This window comes from Limulus polyphemus, unplaced genomic scaffold, assembly GCF_000517525.1.
Source record: "Limulus polyphemus unplaced genomic scaffold, Limulus_polyphemus-2.1.2 Scaffold8613, whole genome shotgun sequence".
Lineage (NCBI taxonomy): Eukaryota > Metazoa > Arthropoda > Merostomata > Xiphosura > Limulidae > Limulus > Limulus polyphemus.
In genome coordinates this window covers 7,611-25,663 of record NW_013674223.1, presented here as the reverse complement: position 1 = coordinate 25,663, position 18,053 = coordinate 7,611, and the positions used below count along the sequence as shown (strand labels likewise).

Sequence of the window (18,053 nt, the reverse complement as noted above, 5' to 3'; positions counted from 1 at the left end):
GCCCCCGGTGGCACAGCGGTATGTCAACGGACTTACAACGCTAGAAAGCGGGTTTTGATACCCGTGGTTGGCAGAGCACAGATAGCCCGTTGTGTAGCTTTGTGCTTAACTTCAAACAAACAGGTGAGACAGTAGACACCCATAAGCAAATACTGTGAACCATGAGATAGTGAACCTCTCTGATGTTGCCCATGGCTCGTGATGATACCTGGGGTCACAGAAGGACATACAATGAGTTGCTCTAAACAGCTTGTTGCCATGCTGACCTGGACCAGAGACAGATAGCCTATCCAAGTATTGGCATCCTTGAGTATGTCAGTTGCTCAGCACCCATGTCATTGGCGACATCTCAGCCAAGGGAAAGGCTTTGGCCCGCAACACATAATGAGGCCAAACAGATGAATAGACTCAAGAATCGGTTGTGTTCCATTAGGCTGACTTCAAGCCTCAGAAAATGGCTAACACTGAAGGACTAGCCACCTGTAAGAATGGCCTGTGCTAGTTGCACGGGAAGACTACCTGGCAATGACATCTATAAATCAGAAGGATATATTCATAGACAAGCTCACTGAGTGTCTCCTCATAGAAACCATGAAGAAATACCTGTGTGTGAGGGACATCCTCACTTTAATTTAAACAGAGAAAAAGCCTGACAGAACATAGTACACCTCAGACAAACCAACATACTCGGGTACCTATACCACATGGGGCTAGATCCATACCAAAAGTTAACCAGCCTCTCACATATCCTGGCACTGTGTGCACCCACAGTTGTTTCAAGTATATCGGCAGTGATATCCAGCTCCACCTATTGGCTACAGTCAATACCAATGATGTTGCTGCAATGATGCGTTGGTAAAAGAGCTGCACATACCTTGCTGAGCAGCAAAGAACACAGGGTGGTTGGTTCCAGCTATCCTAGCAGATGCCTTCTAACCCATAATACCACTACTTTGCCAAGCAGCAAATTAAGCAAGATTATTGGTATTGGCCAAATCATCAAGTCCAGGATAATCAACAACAAACAATGAATTCTGTGGCAACTCTTCTGGAAAATTGATGAAGCCAAAGTCGGGTCAGCTTAGGGGAGGACAGTGGAATACTTGCATCACACAATTAAGTGGACAGCCGAGTTCTATTAGGGCTGGGTGGAGTTTGGTATATTTGTGACGGTACAAGGGCAAAAAGTTGAATTCCTGATTGAACAAAAGTAGTAATAACACCAGTGGACCTTGCAATTTTTTAAGTCCCCCAAATGAGACCATCACTCTAGCCAGTTGATACTGACTTTTTACTGGAAAATAGTGACAGAGTAGATATTAGAGGAGAGGTAGATCTCTTGTTCTGCCTAGAAAATGTCACTCGCAGAAAGATGGATGTACTGCAGAAGTTATCCACCAGTTTCTCCTGTGCAACAGAGAATTGATGTTTTATAGGAAGGTCAGCTAGATCAAACCCAGGATTTCATGAGAGTATGTAGAACAGGGAATAACAGTACATCTGTATTTACAAATGATATTATGTGGTTGAAATGAACTGTTTCCTTTCCAGTAAGCAAGTCAGAAAGTCACGTGTCTGACGAAGAATGAAGTCCCTTGTTGTTTTGTAATTACTGGTGCTGAGCGATCCATCTGTACACTACAATAGAGACCTGATCCAAGACCATCAGAGTCGACATGGAGAAGTTAACTTGTAAATGTAAAGTTAAAACGATGTAGAAATGAAACACATTTGAAATGTGCTAGATGTTATTGTGAATGTGATGGTTTATGTGTAACAATTAAGCTAAACCATGGATCAGAGTCAGAAGATGGAAGAACTTATTGAAATATATCCAAATCGATTTCACATACAAGCTGAATTGGAGATTCGTCAATTGATTATTTCATTGACAGTAAAATATATAAAACAGGCACAATAATATCACTAACTCCAAATGTGGGGATTGGAATCATATATAAAAAATTATTGGCCTCAATATTTTGTGAAACTAACAGCACAGTAAAGCTCAAGGATGCAGTATTGAAGTTGAAGCAGATGCGCGATGCATTACAAGATTATATCCCTAGCAATTCTCAAACTTAAAATGCCATATCTACAATGAATAGTAAATATAAGAAAGATGTTACAATGCCCATTATAGTACCACCATAGTACAATCCATATAGATTTCATCGTGTTATATTTTCATTAATATTTAGTTTTCTTAGAAGTTGTGCCAAGCTTCATTCATTGAGATCTATTGAAATAAATCACCAGTTTCCCAAATGACCCCCACCCCTATTGACCATCCTAGGCTGAGCACTAAACGATTCTGAGCTGGCTCGTGTGGCAGGTTTTAAAAAACGAACAATTTTACCAAATACTTTCTTAACATTGTCCCATTATAAAATAAAGTTTTGAGGCATGAAACTGCTGGTTGTAAGTGTAATAGAAGAAGATGGAAGGTATCACCCATGCAGTGAATCCTTGTAACTCATACCCTGACTATTACACAATTTGTAAATTAAAAGAAGTTTCAAGAGAAGAAAATGAAAACATTGGCAAGGGCTAATGGTCAAAGGTGAATTTGGCATGCTTTACCCAAGTCAGCTCATCTGTGTAGGAACCTTGTAGCCTCGACCCCCTATTCCTTCCAATTGAACCTGAGCACTTTTGGTACGACAGACAGAAGTGAGATTAAGGAAGTGGCTGTGGTGGCGAGTATGGCGTACATACTCTAGTTGACAGGTGTGTACAATAAAAGGTAGCACATCAAGAGATAGCTGGTCAAATGGAAACCTTGGGAAGTTTGGAGGTCAGGAAGTCCACTAGTTCCTCAAACACATATTCTACTGAAAAGGTGGGATGTAAATATACATTAGACCTGTAGACATGTCCTTTGACCAGTGCCTCTTTCCAGGTTGTAGCCAGGTGTTAAAACTTTCTTAACCTATAGACGTGGCTAGACTTTTGACCAATTAGAACTTGGTCAGTATTTACATTTGAACTCAGACTTCCAATATTTAAGGTGAAGCTCCAGTCACATCAGTCTTTCTTATGCACATTTGAACTTTTCCCTGAGCTGAATAGCATTTCAATGTTTCTCTTCTAACATTCCAATGCCAGTTCCAAAGCTTTCTTCATTCCAAAACTGTGGTAAGAATGGACTCATAAGGGCTCACTGAGGCTCATATGGGAGGGCTAACTGAGTCAGTGAATGACCTGGTGCTGACATCTTGTGTGATGGTCAAGAACTGAGCTGCTACTGAAGAGTTTAAAGACTTCCATGCCATGAGTGTGTTGCCTTCAGCAGGACCAAGCTCCTAGTTTGCTCAACAACTGGGACCAGTTGAGGTGAAACAAAAGAAACAGATGATCTGTACCATTGTGAGGTAAAGTGCTAGCCCTAAGAAAACCTACCAGAAAAGTTTAAGACAAGGCAGACTCTAGCAGGACAACCAAGCGAGTGAGGACCACAGCTACCAAGTGAGGAGTAATGACAGCAAGCCAGACACTTGTCCACTTATCTAGCAGTGTAAGGGGGTCTCACCTTCTAGGGATTAAACCATTCAGAGGAACTGCTGGATGTATGCCACATTCATCACTATAGTTCCACCGTTGCTGAGTAAAACCTGGAAATGACTCAATTGGACCTCATGAGGTTCATGATAGCTTATTGAAAGATGGATGTGAGAAGGGGTGGAGCCTTGATCACTTCTGGGTGCGGCAAATAGAACTTTTTCATATGTCATTGTGTTGGGTACATGAAAATTTATATTTGTGTCAATTTTCCTCTTGATTGCTGTAAATTGTACAGAGCTCAAAATATATATTTTTGGGTTGTTTGATCTTTTATCCCATAAAATCTTTAAGGCCTAAAGAAGAAAAAAAGGTGTCTGGTCGTATTGTACCAGGGTATAACCCTACAAAGTTTGAAGTCAATCTGCCGAGGAATAAAGGATTGGCATTCGATTGAAAAGTGTTTAGAAGGAGAAAAAACAATATAAAATCAGGAAGTCTCTCTGCAGAGACATAATAATAGTTTTATTCGTGACGTTATTTCTACTCAACTCGAAAAACTTCAGTGTCAATTTTCAGAGCAATTCCAAAAATCAACAGGAGAACACGATTGGATCTGGAATTCATTTAATGGCACCATAACTTCTCATCTGTCAATGGCAGCTCAAGAAAATCTCATAGAACTATCCAATGATAAAACTATTCAGGCAGGATTCAATTCAAATGCTCTTGGGAACTTCTGGATGGTGAAAGTGTTTTTGTCTTTCACATCAACATACTTGGCAGCAATCAAAACAAAACATCCAGGTAAAGGGAGATATCTGAGTTGTTGTGTCAACAATTGAGCCAAAAATGTATATCATCTTATTTCAAGCTCAAGCCCATCCTTCACACTAAATTGGTGAGTAAAATGAAACTGCTTGGCTTATGTTACGTACCATTTTAAGACTTGTTTTATTTTTATACGTTGTGGGGGGGGGGGCAAAAAACGCATATTTAGAAAAGGGCGCCATAAAAAAAGTTCGTGCACCACTGCTCTGACCTACGTTACTTGGGGAAGAACCCACACTAACTGGAGCTCATTTGTTTATTATAGTCTTCATCGCTCTTGTTAGTCCCACACCCTTTATTTACACACAAACTCAAGATCACTTGCCCGACTATGAGCAGTATAGCTGTTTGATGTATTGTAGTGCATTATTATTTGTGTTTTAAACCGTAAGATTGTCATTAAACATTTGTTCTGTTTATAAATCCTGTGACTTCTCTGTGGCAACTCGTTATGAAATATACGCCAAAGCCCGAGAGCCTCCAGTTGTTAGCGGGCCTAACTTTTCTACTTTGTTGGTCATCTGCGAGACACCACAAACATATCACAGCATTCCTGCGTTACACGTGCAGATCAATCAATAATGATTTCAAACAATTCAGAACCGATATTCCTAATCTTTCGGAATGTTACCAGGAAATTTTTAATACATATAATTTCTACAATGAAATATACACACATGCTGTCTCTTAGTCTCAAGAATATAATTTTTAATATTTAATACCAACATACATTTTTGGAGATAGCGTTGTATATGTATTTATTGCATAAATTCAGAATAGGTATAACTGGGCTAACGCTTGAGATATCAGTTTACCAACGCAATAATTATTAAAAGATTTTTGTTGATGATGATGATAATTTTAAAAATAAAGTTTGAACACTTCGAAATGTATTATTTTGTATTAGATAATATGCAAATTAATTTTAAAAATAAAGTTTGAACAGTTCGAAATGTATTATTATGTATTAGATAATATGCAAATTAATTTTTATTTTTAACTTTTCTCAATATTTATGATGAAGCTGAAAAATTAAAATGTAAGGTACATGGTTCAGTGCAGACTTAAATTCACAAAGAATGAATAATACATGGCGTGACATATCAAGCACCCCCACCTCCCGGTGGCTCAGCAGTAAATCTGAGGGCTTGTAGTGCTAAAAATCGGGTTTCGATACAAGCGGTGCGCAGAGCAAATAGCCCATTGTGTAGATTTGCGCTTAACAAAAAAAACACATAAAAATCCAAGATCACCACATTTGTTAGCCTCTTACTTAAGTTTGCTGTGATTAATAGGTAAGGAGGCAATGCTATCGCCAGAACGGTGTAAAACAAGGAGTTAAGCCTACGTCTTTGATGCCGTCAATACATCAGCACAAAATAAACTGCAACAAATTTTTTGAGTAATGTATATATATACAGAAATATATAATTCACTAATTTTACACCGACTTCTCCCTCATCTCCTTCTTACACCTTTTCTCACTAACCACAGGACTGTTTCTATTATTATTCCACAGTTCTTCATAATCCAGGAAGAAACATATAAAACGTTAGGCTTAACACTACAGAAGGTATAAAATAGACAATTTTCCTTCTGCAATCTCTATTGATTTTATCAAGAATATTAAGCCTTTTGATTTCCAATATTTCTGCAACTTTGGGTGGTCGAATCTTAACTATAAAAATTATTTAGGGTAATATCATCTACTGCTGTACAATAATGCAATGTGTATTCATTGTAGTATATAAACCTCATTTCGACAGAAGTTACACAAATATTTCCTTCTTTCGTATCCTCCGATGGGTCAGTGGTACGTTTACACACTTACAATGCTAAAATCTGAGGTTCTATCATTTGCAATGGACACAGCACTGTGAGTTTGAGATAAGACAAACACATTCCTTCTTTCGCTGAGTATTACAAATTTAAAGAGGGGAAATCAATTGTTTGTTTTTTATTGGCAACTAAGTTTTGTTGACTTTTTTTTACTATTAGTATTATTTAGGTTTTTATTTTAAAGCACTTACGGATGATATTTGAAACGTTCTTTCACTTCTCGACACTTGAATTTTGAATAACTAGGTTTTGTCTGAAATGTTTATAGATATACTTTCACAATTTCCAGATTGGTAGCGAAACATGTAACTTACAGTAAAAGTCCCTGCAGAAAAATATCAAAAGATATGGAATGGTATTCAAATAAATATTCGAAAAAGTTACAAAGTACCTCAAAAACGTATACTTGTTTTATTTGCTACATTTCAGACATATGAGCTTCGTCAGGCTTAGCTTCTAAAAATACACAATATAAAATGCACACACTCGCCTAATGCTTGAAGCGACATCCGTGAAGAGAATCGAGAAATAATGCTTTTATTATTGTCAACTTGTGATTTATTGTTATTATTCCGATTTGTATAATTTGTTGTATGATAATGTGATTTTCAGAGAAATTTCATGAGTTTTCATTAAATGATTAGTGAGTACTAGCATAAATAATTTCCCCGTAGGACAATACACGTCATTTTCCTTTATATTCTTATAATTGCAGGCTTCCCGTTTCCACGTCCTGGCAGGAAGCATACCTCTCCCCTAAAATATGCTGTATCGGTAAAGTCTACTAACAAATCATCGTGTCCTAAACAAGACGTATTTCATGAATCAGGACCGATCTTGATGCGACCAGCGTTGTCTCAGGTATCGATGGATCGCTGTACTCAAAAATGGACCCGACAGGTGCCGAACAATGATTTCCAGTGGAATGTGTCCGGTGTTAATAGTGTAAATAGTGAACGTGAGTCAGACGTATGGGTGGGTCTCAATAACACATCGTTGAGCACAGTGTTGAGTGATGAAAGGCCAAACAAAAGCGTGATGTTTCGTAGTATATCGACGTCAGCCTTGCTTGAGGTTGGCTCACAGCATTCGCAGTTAGAACACGATAACGAGTTTGGATCTACAGAGCGTTTGTCGAGCTCACTAGAAGTTGGAAGTTCGTATTTGCCAACCAAAACTGTCAGCTGCGATAACATAACAGACCAACTCAATCCGCTAGACGGCGCGACTTACCAATTGACTAAGGCTAAATCACAGCTGGGCACAGTGTTTGAAGAGGAAGTTTATCTCGACAACTTATCACGACAGACCGGGGAATTTGAAAGTAGCCAACCGCTCAATCATTTCTCTACAGCTGAGGATAATGCTAGCTTGGCAAGTTCAGTGCAGCACCGATCTGACGAGTCAGGGTATGAAAGTGATGGTATAAAAAATATTCACGACGATTCTTCGACTGCCGAGAAAAAGCAACACGACTTTAATATGGGAACAGATATACCCACATCAACTAGTAAAAGTTTAATACGTATCTTTAGGACAAGTGAAAGAAATCGATCTGAATCATCAAAAGAAAACTGCATGTATCCTCTACGTAAAACGTCAGATGGTAATCTCCAGAAATTTGCTGCTATACTTCAGAAATTTAAAAGTCAGAGCTCCGTGTCATCTAATGTCACAAGCGTGGACCAGATTAGGTCTCGAAGTACGAGCGAAAGCCGGGCCTCGTCCAAATCTCATGGAGACGTTAAAAGTTTACGGACATCAGGTATTCTGTCTCAATTTGTCCTGAAAAGTAAAGAAAACACCAGTGTTTGTAAACCTGAAAGAATAACAGACTCTACTCATAATGTGACGAATTACACAGAAACAACTAAAAATGCCACAAAGAAGGAACCAACACGTCTTGGACACTTTAAAGCATGGACTTTGGATCGTAAACTACTGAGAAACAGATGGAAAAAGCAACATAATTCGGAATCTGATGACTATCAGAAGATCGAAAGTATCTCTCCAAAACGAACTAGTATATTCAACTCATCTTTGTTTCTGGACACAGCTCAAGAAAAACGTGACTATTGTAATTCAGCAAATACTTCACATAAGCTTGAACACAAGGGTAACGCAGAACAAGAAACAAGCAAATCCAATTTATGTGGTGATTTAAATTATCAACTAAGACAGAAAAAAGCTGGTCACAAAATGGCTTCTTCCTCTAGCGACATTAGGAAGGAGTGGTTACAGTCTCGTTTGTGCACTGAATCAAAATCGGAAGGGTCCGCGTCCAAAGGGTCAACACTGAGTTATGAGGAAGGCCTTAGTTCGAAACCTGTTTCTTCAGACACCGACTTAAACTTACAGGGGATTGGGAATCATAGATACGGCGCTTCAGAATCTTATATGAAATACAAGACGCTTAGAGTTACTTTAGAGAAAGACGAGCAGGGAGAATTAGGAATTTATATTAGAAGAAGAAGGGAAGATGAGAGAGATGTTGCAGGTTATGTCATAGTGGCACTCGAGAAGGATGGACCAGCGGACAGGTAAAATTTAGTTAATCCGCATACACAATTATCTCTATAAGTTTGAGTTTTCCTTATGAAGTACCATAATGTTATGTATAGATTAGAGATTTGTATGATATCTGGTATTTTTATACTGAAGGACCTAGTCTGTAATATATATGCTAGAGTTTTTGTTCGATTGTATTCATATGTATTTTTATTTTTATGTGTTTTATCTAAATAATAAAATAAGTCATTTTTCAGGCTTAAATACACCTAGATGTATATACTATTGTTTTCGCATTCTACCTAAAATATAAGTTATATTTCTTTAGTTTAGACCTGTCTGAATTTTCCAAATAGTTGTCTGTTACAGGGTTGACGAAAACTAAAAGGAATTTGTAAATAGTCCATCAATTTGTGTCGCTCTTAAATTAGTGTTCTGGATAATATTATTTGTATCGTCAGTAATAGTGTAGCAGGACTGGTCGTTAGGAAATCTTGATTAGTAGAACTGAGTGGTATAAATTCTTGTACATAAAACAGTCCCTGTAATATTGTTGATTAAATCGCATGTTTGGAAGAACCTATAAATAACAAAACTTGTGTTACAGAATTCGTACAAACTAAATGTGTAGATGTACGTGTAACTAACACAGTCTTTGTTGCAAGTATAAACTAAGTTTGTAGTGGGATTGTAAATATAGTCTCTGACCCCCTCTCCTCACCAAACTGTTGATTCAAAATTCTGGACAATATTATTAGAAGTAATTTGGTGGGATTTACAACCAAATCTTTTCTACTCTCTGACCTCAAGCTGACTCTTCAAACATAAACTGGAAAATACCTTGGTTATTTCTAACAGTGGTTCCTCCCATACCATTAAAGGGAAGCAAGGACAGGAGTAAAAGAGCATAAACTGGAAAATACCTTGGTTATTTCTGATTATGGTTCCTCCCACTCCTGTTCTTGCTTCCCTTTAATGGTATAAAGGAGCATAAACTGGAAAATACCTTGGTTATTTCTGATTATGGTTCCTCCCACTCCTATCTTTGCTTCCCTTTAATGGTATAAAGGAGCATAAACTGTAAAATACCTTGGTTATTTCTGATTATGGTTCCTCCCACTCCTATCTTTGCTTCCCTTTAATGGTATAAAGGAGCATAAACCGGAAAATACCTTGGTTATCTCTGACTATGGTTCCTCCTACTCCTGTCCTTGCTTCCCTTTAATGGTATAAAGGAGCATAAACCGGAAAATACCTTGGTTATCTCTGACTATGGTTCCTCCTACTCCTGTCCTTGCTTCCCTTTAATGATATAAAGGAGCATAAACTGGAAAATACCTTGATTATTTCTAACAGTGGTTCTTCCCACCGCTACTTTTCAATACGGTGGCATATTATTATTTTACGGAGGTTATCTGTATGAACAAAATGTGTAGATACTCTTGTAAATACACTACGGGCAAAATGGTTTGAATAAACGTATAGAAGAACTTGTAAATAATACAGCTGGTCTGTATAACAACACTCGTGCAAATGAGTGTGTATATGTTCTTGTAAATGGTACAGTTTACGTGCTGGTTTCGTGAATAAAACTAAATGTTTAGAGGAAATTGTAAACAGAATAGTCTCGTTAGATTCACGATAACTAACGTATTTGTAAATATCATTCTCTGGATGAAGGTGGTGGTAACTGAAAGTTTTGAAACTAGCAACGTTAATATTGAAAGTACCATGTTAATTTGCAAGCTAAAACCGAAACCTATTCGCAGACTTCCACCTTCACTACATATTACTGCAGCTTCCTGGTTTTGATTTTTTAATGCCTCTTGGTATTGTTCGTGAGTATTAGAATAGAGGGCGTGGTATAGACAGTCATGGACGTTGGCTCAGCACATTTCCTGCCTAGGACCTTATGGTTCTTTATCACAAACTGTAACTTTACACGTTACGTTCAGTTTTGTTTTTCAAACACCTGCCACACGAACACTTTACGAACTGCTGACAAAATAAAATAACTCGTGTGTTTTGTTGTTGTTTACATTTACTGACAAAAACTATGTATTTTATAACTAAATAGTATAAAAACTTGTGTAATAATTGTGGTATTGGACAAGCTTTATTCAAAGGAGTAGTTGATTAATATAAAGGATTTTTTAAATCCATTATAAACTGTAATTCTTAAATAAATTCCATAAAAACAGTTTGGAGTACTTTATATAATGAAGACTCGGTGTTTCTAAGTAAATAAACAGTTACGTACACTGTTCTTTCTAACTTTCGGTCCAGGTGTTCAACATAAGAAGAAAGATAATCTCTTTATTTAAATCAGGAAGTGTGCTACTTAACCCACATTCTTTCTCAAAAACACCTGCTAGTTAGAGTGCCGGATTATGGATCCGAAATTCTGTAGTTCACTCCTCGTTACCGAAATATAATAACAATAATAGAATAAAAAACAGCATTGTGCACTTTGAGGCCAGTTACTCTTATAAAAAGTAACTGTCAAATCCCACTACTCTCTCTCACAGGTGCTAGTAGCCCAAGAGTTGTGGTGGGTGGTGTTGACTTGCTGCCCTTCTACTAGTCCATCACTTCAAAATTAGGAATGAGTAGCGCATATAACCCGTAAGTAGCTTGGTGCACAAACCAACTTACTCAAAAAAATAAAAACAAAGAAGAATTTACCTTCTAAATATGAATGCTACGCCTGACTATATCATGATAAAATACAAAAATCACACATACTTCAAATTAAAGCAATGGTTTCCAAACTTTTTTTTTACTGACACCCTAACCCACTTACCTTGATTTACGCGACACCTTTACTGCCACATGCAATATTTTTTGTCGAGTTTTTCTTATTTTCTTAATTATTCTTCGTTTGGTGAAACCACTGGGTAGTACCACGATTCTCTTTCACTGTAAACATTACTACAGATGGCATTGAATGAGAATCTGAAATGCCTGTTTTAAAACGTGTTAATATATCGACACAGTTGAAAACATGAAATATTCCTGAACTCCAGGAAATCGTTTTTATTAGGATCACTCCTAATTTAAACCTTGTATAGAATATCGAGTCATTCAAATCACATATGGCAATGAGCTGGCGAAACAATAAAGCTCTATAGGCTTAACAAAAGTTATAAGATCACTGTCGATTGAGTTATTTTCTTCGCCACCTTATAATCCTCATAATTACGATAATCAGACGTATGTAAAAACACATATTCGAGACTTATAGTTTGCTCGATATAAAATCATTACCCAGGAGACCCTGACTATAGTGAGGTAGAATATCCATATTCAGGGTTAATTCGTTCCATTTTTATCAACATTGTAAAACCTAAAAAAGATTAAGTATAATTTGACATTTGGTAGGTAATTATTTACTTCTTTTCGGTTTGTCGATAATTCTAAAACAATTTATTTATAGCTTTACGAGTTATTTCGTATTGGTGTTTAGGGTTAAGGATCTATGTTTTTCATACCTGTGCTATAAGTAAATTGGTATATTTTATAATACATTTTGATTTAATTGATAACTAAGCCAAGTACTGTATTTCTAACTGTTTTCATTACAAAAAATTTAATATCCTGCTACTGCATATATGTTTGAACAGCATGTATGATAACTATCACTTATTACGTTCTTGGGACAGATGATACTGTGGTCAGAGTGAAAAGGGTAACTGTGAGTTATGAATCTGTCGGAAACAACGTTTAAACAAGTTTTGGGCGGGCGTGGCCTAGAAGTTAGCGTGCCGGGCTGCGAATCTAAATGTCTGAAGCTAGAAATACGGTGCCAATGAACACGCTCCATATTTCAGCGGTAGAAGTGTTATTAGAGTGACAGTCAATTACGTTACTTAACTCACAATACCAATACAGTTATGTAATTTCAATGGTCTACAAACTAGGAATATGCATTACCAGAAACGATTTTTACAAGAAAGGTTTTACAGTGATTTTTTAATTCCAAACACTGATAAAGGATTATAGTATGTTATTTTATAAGTTATTTAAATTCGTTGTTTATGCACCGTGGTATAGATTTTAAAAAATCTAAGATCATATATTGAAACAATTTCAGGACAAATTTATCACCCGAGTGCATCAAAAATTGAAATACAGATTCCGTTTAATTTATGGTTGAATAAATTACCATATTTCCCATCCCTTGCTTCTTAGTTCTAACATGACAAGTAAGTGGATAAGTATGCGACTGTCATTCTGCCAGTAGAATTACTTTAACTGCCGATGGTAGCATCCACATAAATTATATATAGAGAAAGCACTACTATGACTAAATATACTGGACCAAATTGCCCTCCATTGTCACAGTGGAATTACAACGCTAACAACCGGGGCAAAGCACGGGTAGCACATTGTGTAGCTTTGTGCTTAACTTCAAACAAATAGAATCAACTCTTACGTATTATATCAGCTTTTATAAATGCTGTGTTGTTACTCGTTTTGTGTTTCTGAACAGAGCTAGTATCTCTTAGAAATTATAAATTAAATATCTCTTATAGATGACAAATGATCAATCAAAAAGTTCCTCTTGTTTCATAAGAATACATAACATATAATAAACAAAGCAGTATGTATTATATGGGCACATTACCCTGTAGGGATTACTTTGAACTATAATGTATTGAACTTACTGATATACTGCTAAAATTTATTTACGCTTCAACTCATTGTTAAATTAAGATTAGTAATAATATTGACGAAGAGATGGCAGCACAATGTTGAACAATATATTTTTTCATCTTTGACTAAAATATACAATTAAAAATAATCGTAATTTAAATTATTATGAGGTAAAAGTAACTAAATGCTATTTACCTTTCATGTGAGATGGTAAAAAGTTCTTTATTTGCTAAAAAGAAGACTTTTATGTAAAAAATAATGATAAATACATTGTATTTCAAATCAACCTTTATGTTGTGGAAAAGTGCATTTTAAAACAAATATTTGTGATACCTGACTAAGACACTTTTCATGTAAAGAGCAAAAAACAGTTAAATTAGAATAAAGAAATAAGCCATATAAAGATGTGATATCTCTATTTAACAAAAGAGCCAATTTATATGAAATATATAAATATGTACCGTTAAAACGATTAAATTAAACAAGACAAGATTAGGGCAAATTTGCCCCTCCTTTTTCATTATAACAGGATCTAGCAGAAGAAGCCAAGTTCGTTCCAAGTGTGGCTAGTTTAACTTAATCATATTAACATTACATTTTGGCAGTTTTTGTAGATTACTTGTGTTTAGAGCTTAACATTTTATGTAACTTGGCTCTGTTGATATGACTGATCCCTTTATTCTAACTTGGCTGTTGTTTTACTCACATATAATGCTTTGGTTAGATAAAAACTAAACCAGTAATAATGCAGAGTGGGAAAAGTCTTATGTGCACGTAAATATCGTAAATGAAAATTTGTTGTGTGTATATAATATTTTATTTTAACTAAGTAGAGATTTCGGTTTAAGTCGTTTGACTCTGAAATCGGGAAGAATTCAAGGTCAAAGGAACCAGGGGTTGTTCAGAAAATGATTTATCTTCATTCAATGTATATAATATAAAACATAGTATCATTTTTATACTATTTGGCGTTTTCACCGGACCTCGTAGCTATTCTTTCTGGTTTTTCTGGACGATGTGCCTTCAGTATTATGAGAACCAACGATATAATTGAGAAAAAAAAACAACACAAAATGAGCCATAAGTAATAATGCTGTTCAAAATAATAAAACCCCTGATTGTTCTCTCAATATTCAAGAACATGTAATATTTGTGTTTGAAATGCGTGATACACGAACAAGGTGTTAACATTAGTTTTCTTATCGGGCATTCAGAGGATGATATATGTTTATTAACTGTGAGGATTTTGGAATTATACACACACACACACACATATATACAAGAAATTTACTAAAGGTCTCTTCCGAATATCTGTAAATGAAACCCTATAACGACTGATTCTTGTTAGGTATGTACAAGCTTGTTTTCTGACGACAAAATTGGTGACTGTTGCGGTTTGTCGTGGCTGCTCGTCCCCCGGTGGGATAGTGGTAAGTTTACGGACTTACAACACTGGAATCCGGGGTTTGATTCCCCGCGGTGGACACAGCGGATAGCCCAATGTGGCTTTGCTCTATGACAAACAAACAATCATGGCTGCTCCTTGTTTTCTTGACGAATTGTACTACGTAGTGCGTGCCATTTGTTAAATAAACTAATCATATCGTTATTTTTATAAGTTTGTGTTGTTTTTGAAAGGTTTTAGTGTCTTAAAACAAAGAGAGTAAATAAAAATATAAGTAGAAAGTTTTAAAACTTCAAATTCAGTTAATGTACGTGTAACTAACACAGTCTGTGTTACATGTATAAACTAAGTGGGATTGTAAATATAGTCTCTGACCCCCCTCTTCTCACCAAACTATTGATTCAAAATTCTGGACAATATTATTAGAAGTAATTTTTATGAATAAATGTTCATACGTATTGTGTTTGTTTGATTTGTTATTCAAAACCTTTTCTTGTCAAATATATTTAATATTCTAAGTAAAATATCCACAAAAGTATATTATAATAACATGTCTTATTTATTTGCCTGGTGTTCAAGGAGTGGACAACTGGAGAAAGGAGACGAACTGTTGATGATTAATGGAAAAAAAGTTCAAGGTGTGGACTTAGAAGCAGCACAACAGCTTCTTCATACTTTCGAAACCAGCGTTAATTTGGTAGTGGTACGGAAAGTAAGTGTATCTAGGCCTTATTCGCTTTACTAACCATGCTAAAAAAAAAGAAATAATGATAACAGTGTATGTATGTATGTAAATATAGATATATATACTGTGGCATAGGCCTAGTGGGGAGTCTGGGGGACAAGTCGTTATAACCAGTGATATATTGATATACAATTTGAATGAACGAATGGGAATACATTACTTTTGTATTTCTTTATATTTTATGTTTATGCATTAACTATATATATTATATGTCTTTAAAAAAAGTGTGAAAATGATATGGATGCTTGAGCATACAAGCATACTTGGTAGCTACGCCACTGATATATATATGTGTGTGTGTGTGTGTATACAGGGTTGAGTACTTTATATTAAAACGATTCTGAATATGCACGTCACGTGACAACCACAGCACATGTAAAGTCGCGGTGGAATGGAATGTATCACATCTGCATTTTGACTTTGTTTGGTATTTCGTAAGTAGTATGATGCCACCAAAAACTCATTGTTTTTGGGAAGAGCATGTAACAGCCCTCTCCAGAAGTTAAGTATTCACAAATCTAGATCATAAAGACGCGTTCAGATCGAGTATTTAGAATTTTTTAACACTGGAACATCCCTTCATTCCCTTGTAATTAATATCATTGGAAAACCAGGATCATCCCCCCCCCCCCCAGAATTCTGGCCCCAATAGTTTTTCGGACAAAAATCACCCAAAGTATTCTGGTAAAAGCTCCGTATATATCTATAACTTTTATATTTGCAAATTGCACCTTTTTAACCTTTTAGCGCCGTATGGTTCTGAATGAAAATCATTGGAACCTTTGTTTTTTTCAAGCGACTTTAAACCTTATTGTACATTATTTTAAAGACGATTTTGTATTTTCTGGCAAAACTTGCTTCTCCCCTCCCCCTGTCAAAATCAAGTCCCCTACGCTTATGGCTAGAAATTTAAATCTTTAATATCTTGCGAACAGAAAACAGTGACACCACTCATAAGAAACTTCGCCAGATACATCGCCTATTTGTTACCATTGCTAAATTGTGTTTACTGGATTTCAGACTATTTTAATCTAGTTTCTGGTTTAGAAAATTAGGATTTTACAACACATTGTTGATAACTTTGAAGAATTTTGGACGTTAACCACGCCTTAATGAATTGTGAACATTCAAATTTCTCATCTTAAAAATAATATCAGATACACAGAAAGCCTCTTACTCCATCGGCATTATTGGTTCATCCATAATGTGAAAAGTTTTCTTCATTATCAGATTAAGTTTTGTGTTTCAAAGTGTTAATATGTTAACAGAAATATAAACTCTAGTTTCACATCTAGGAAGAATAAGTATTTGTTTTAATAAAACAAGTAGGGTAACATTAAAGATGATTCGACCTCTTTACTGTTGTAGGTGAACAAGGAATCGCATCTGAGTGAAACTTCTTTAGTGACAAATACAAATAACTACTCGGAGAATACAAGCCAAAAATTCGATGTCAACTTGAGGGTGGACAAACATTGTAGCCCAGAATACAAACGAGAAAATAGAAGGCATCATCTTTCTTTAGAAAAGACAAAAGAACCAGAGAACGTGGTAAATATGCTTGTATCGTACAAGCGTTATTGTACAGATGTATCATAGAATACATTATAATGGTCTTTTTTTAAGATAAAATTATTGACTTACAAGAAATAAAATATGTTGATTTAAACCGTAAATTAAGTGAGATATGAGTTAAGTTTTTGTGTTCAGATATGTATCTAAGTGAGACATGCATAAACAAAAATGTTTTATTTGTTAAACAAAAGTTAAAGTGTTATTAAGAATAAGTACACTAATATAAGTATAATGTGTATTATGTATAAAATTCAATTTTACCTCACCATCCACACTTTACATTAAATTAATTATTTTGCAAATTTATAATTTACCTGTTTTAGCAATCAAAGGACTGATGAATCTTTGTTCAATACAAATGTCTGCCTCTATCATGTTTGTATGCTTTCATTTCAAAAGTAAGTCTACTTTTCCATTATTTTTTCAAAATAATTAGATTAGTATATGAAATATATATATATGTATATACTTTTAACTTTTACTTTTCATAGCAACCTGAAAACAGTTTTGACTCCTTACCAAGAAGGCCTAATTCTTCTCAGTTATCTGTCTACACAATGACTTTTGAAAAAGGCCCAGGATGTAAGAGTCTTGGATTTAGTATTGTTGGAGGGAAAGATTCACCTAAAGGAGAAATGGGTATATACGTAAAGACAATCTTTTCAACAGGACAAGCGGCAGAAAGTGGAAAGCTGAAGGAAGGTGAGAAAAACAAATTCTCATACACTGAAGCTTGCTCTGTGTTTTTGCTTTAATTATTTAGGATACATGTTGTGACAATGACTTGATTTTGATTCTATATAAATAAAAATATTTCTAATTTGTGACACACAATTTAACACCTGTTTAAAAAATATATAGACAAATTACCACAAAAAAAAACACACACACACACGGTCATAGTTATGACCACATTTTGATAGAGCATTGTGTAAAACATTAATGGAATATTACTTTCTCTTCTACAGTTAGGCATCACTCAAGTAATAATAA

At 35.5% G+C, this 18,053-nt stretch overlaps 1 protein-coding gene across 1 annotated transcript in view; it reads left to right on the top strand.

Annotated features, from left to right (window-relative positions):
- The first annotated feature begins 4,157 nt into the window (after positions 1-4,157).
- LOC106475461 overlaps positions 4,158-18,053 on the top strand; it is a 19,552-nt gene continuing 5,656 nt past the window's right edge. Inside the window, exons 1-5 of the mRNA XM_013936142.2 lie at positions 4,158-4,308; positions 6,887-8,711; positions 15,320-15,452; positions 16,854-17,036; positions 17,552-17,762. Of these exons, the coding sequence (XP_013791596.1) occupies positions 4,158-4,308; positions 6,887-8,711; positions 15,320-15,452; positions 16,854-17,036; positions 17,552-17,762 (2,503 nt within the window). The remainder of the gene's footprint in view (positions 4,309-6,886; positions 8,712-15,319; positions 15,453-16,853; positions 17,037-17,551; positions 17,763-18,053) is intronic.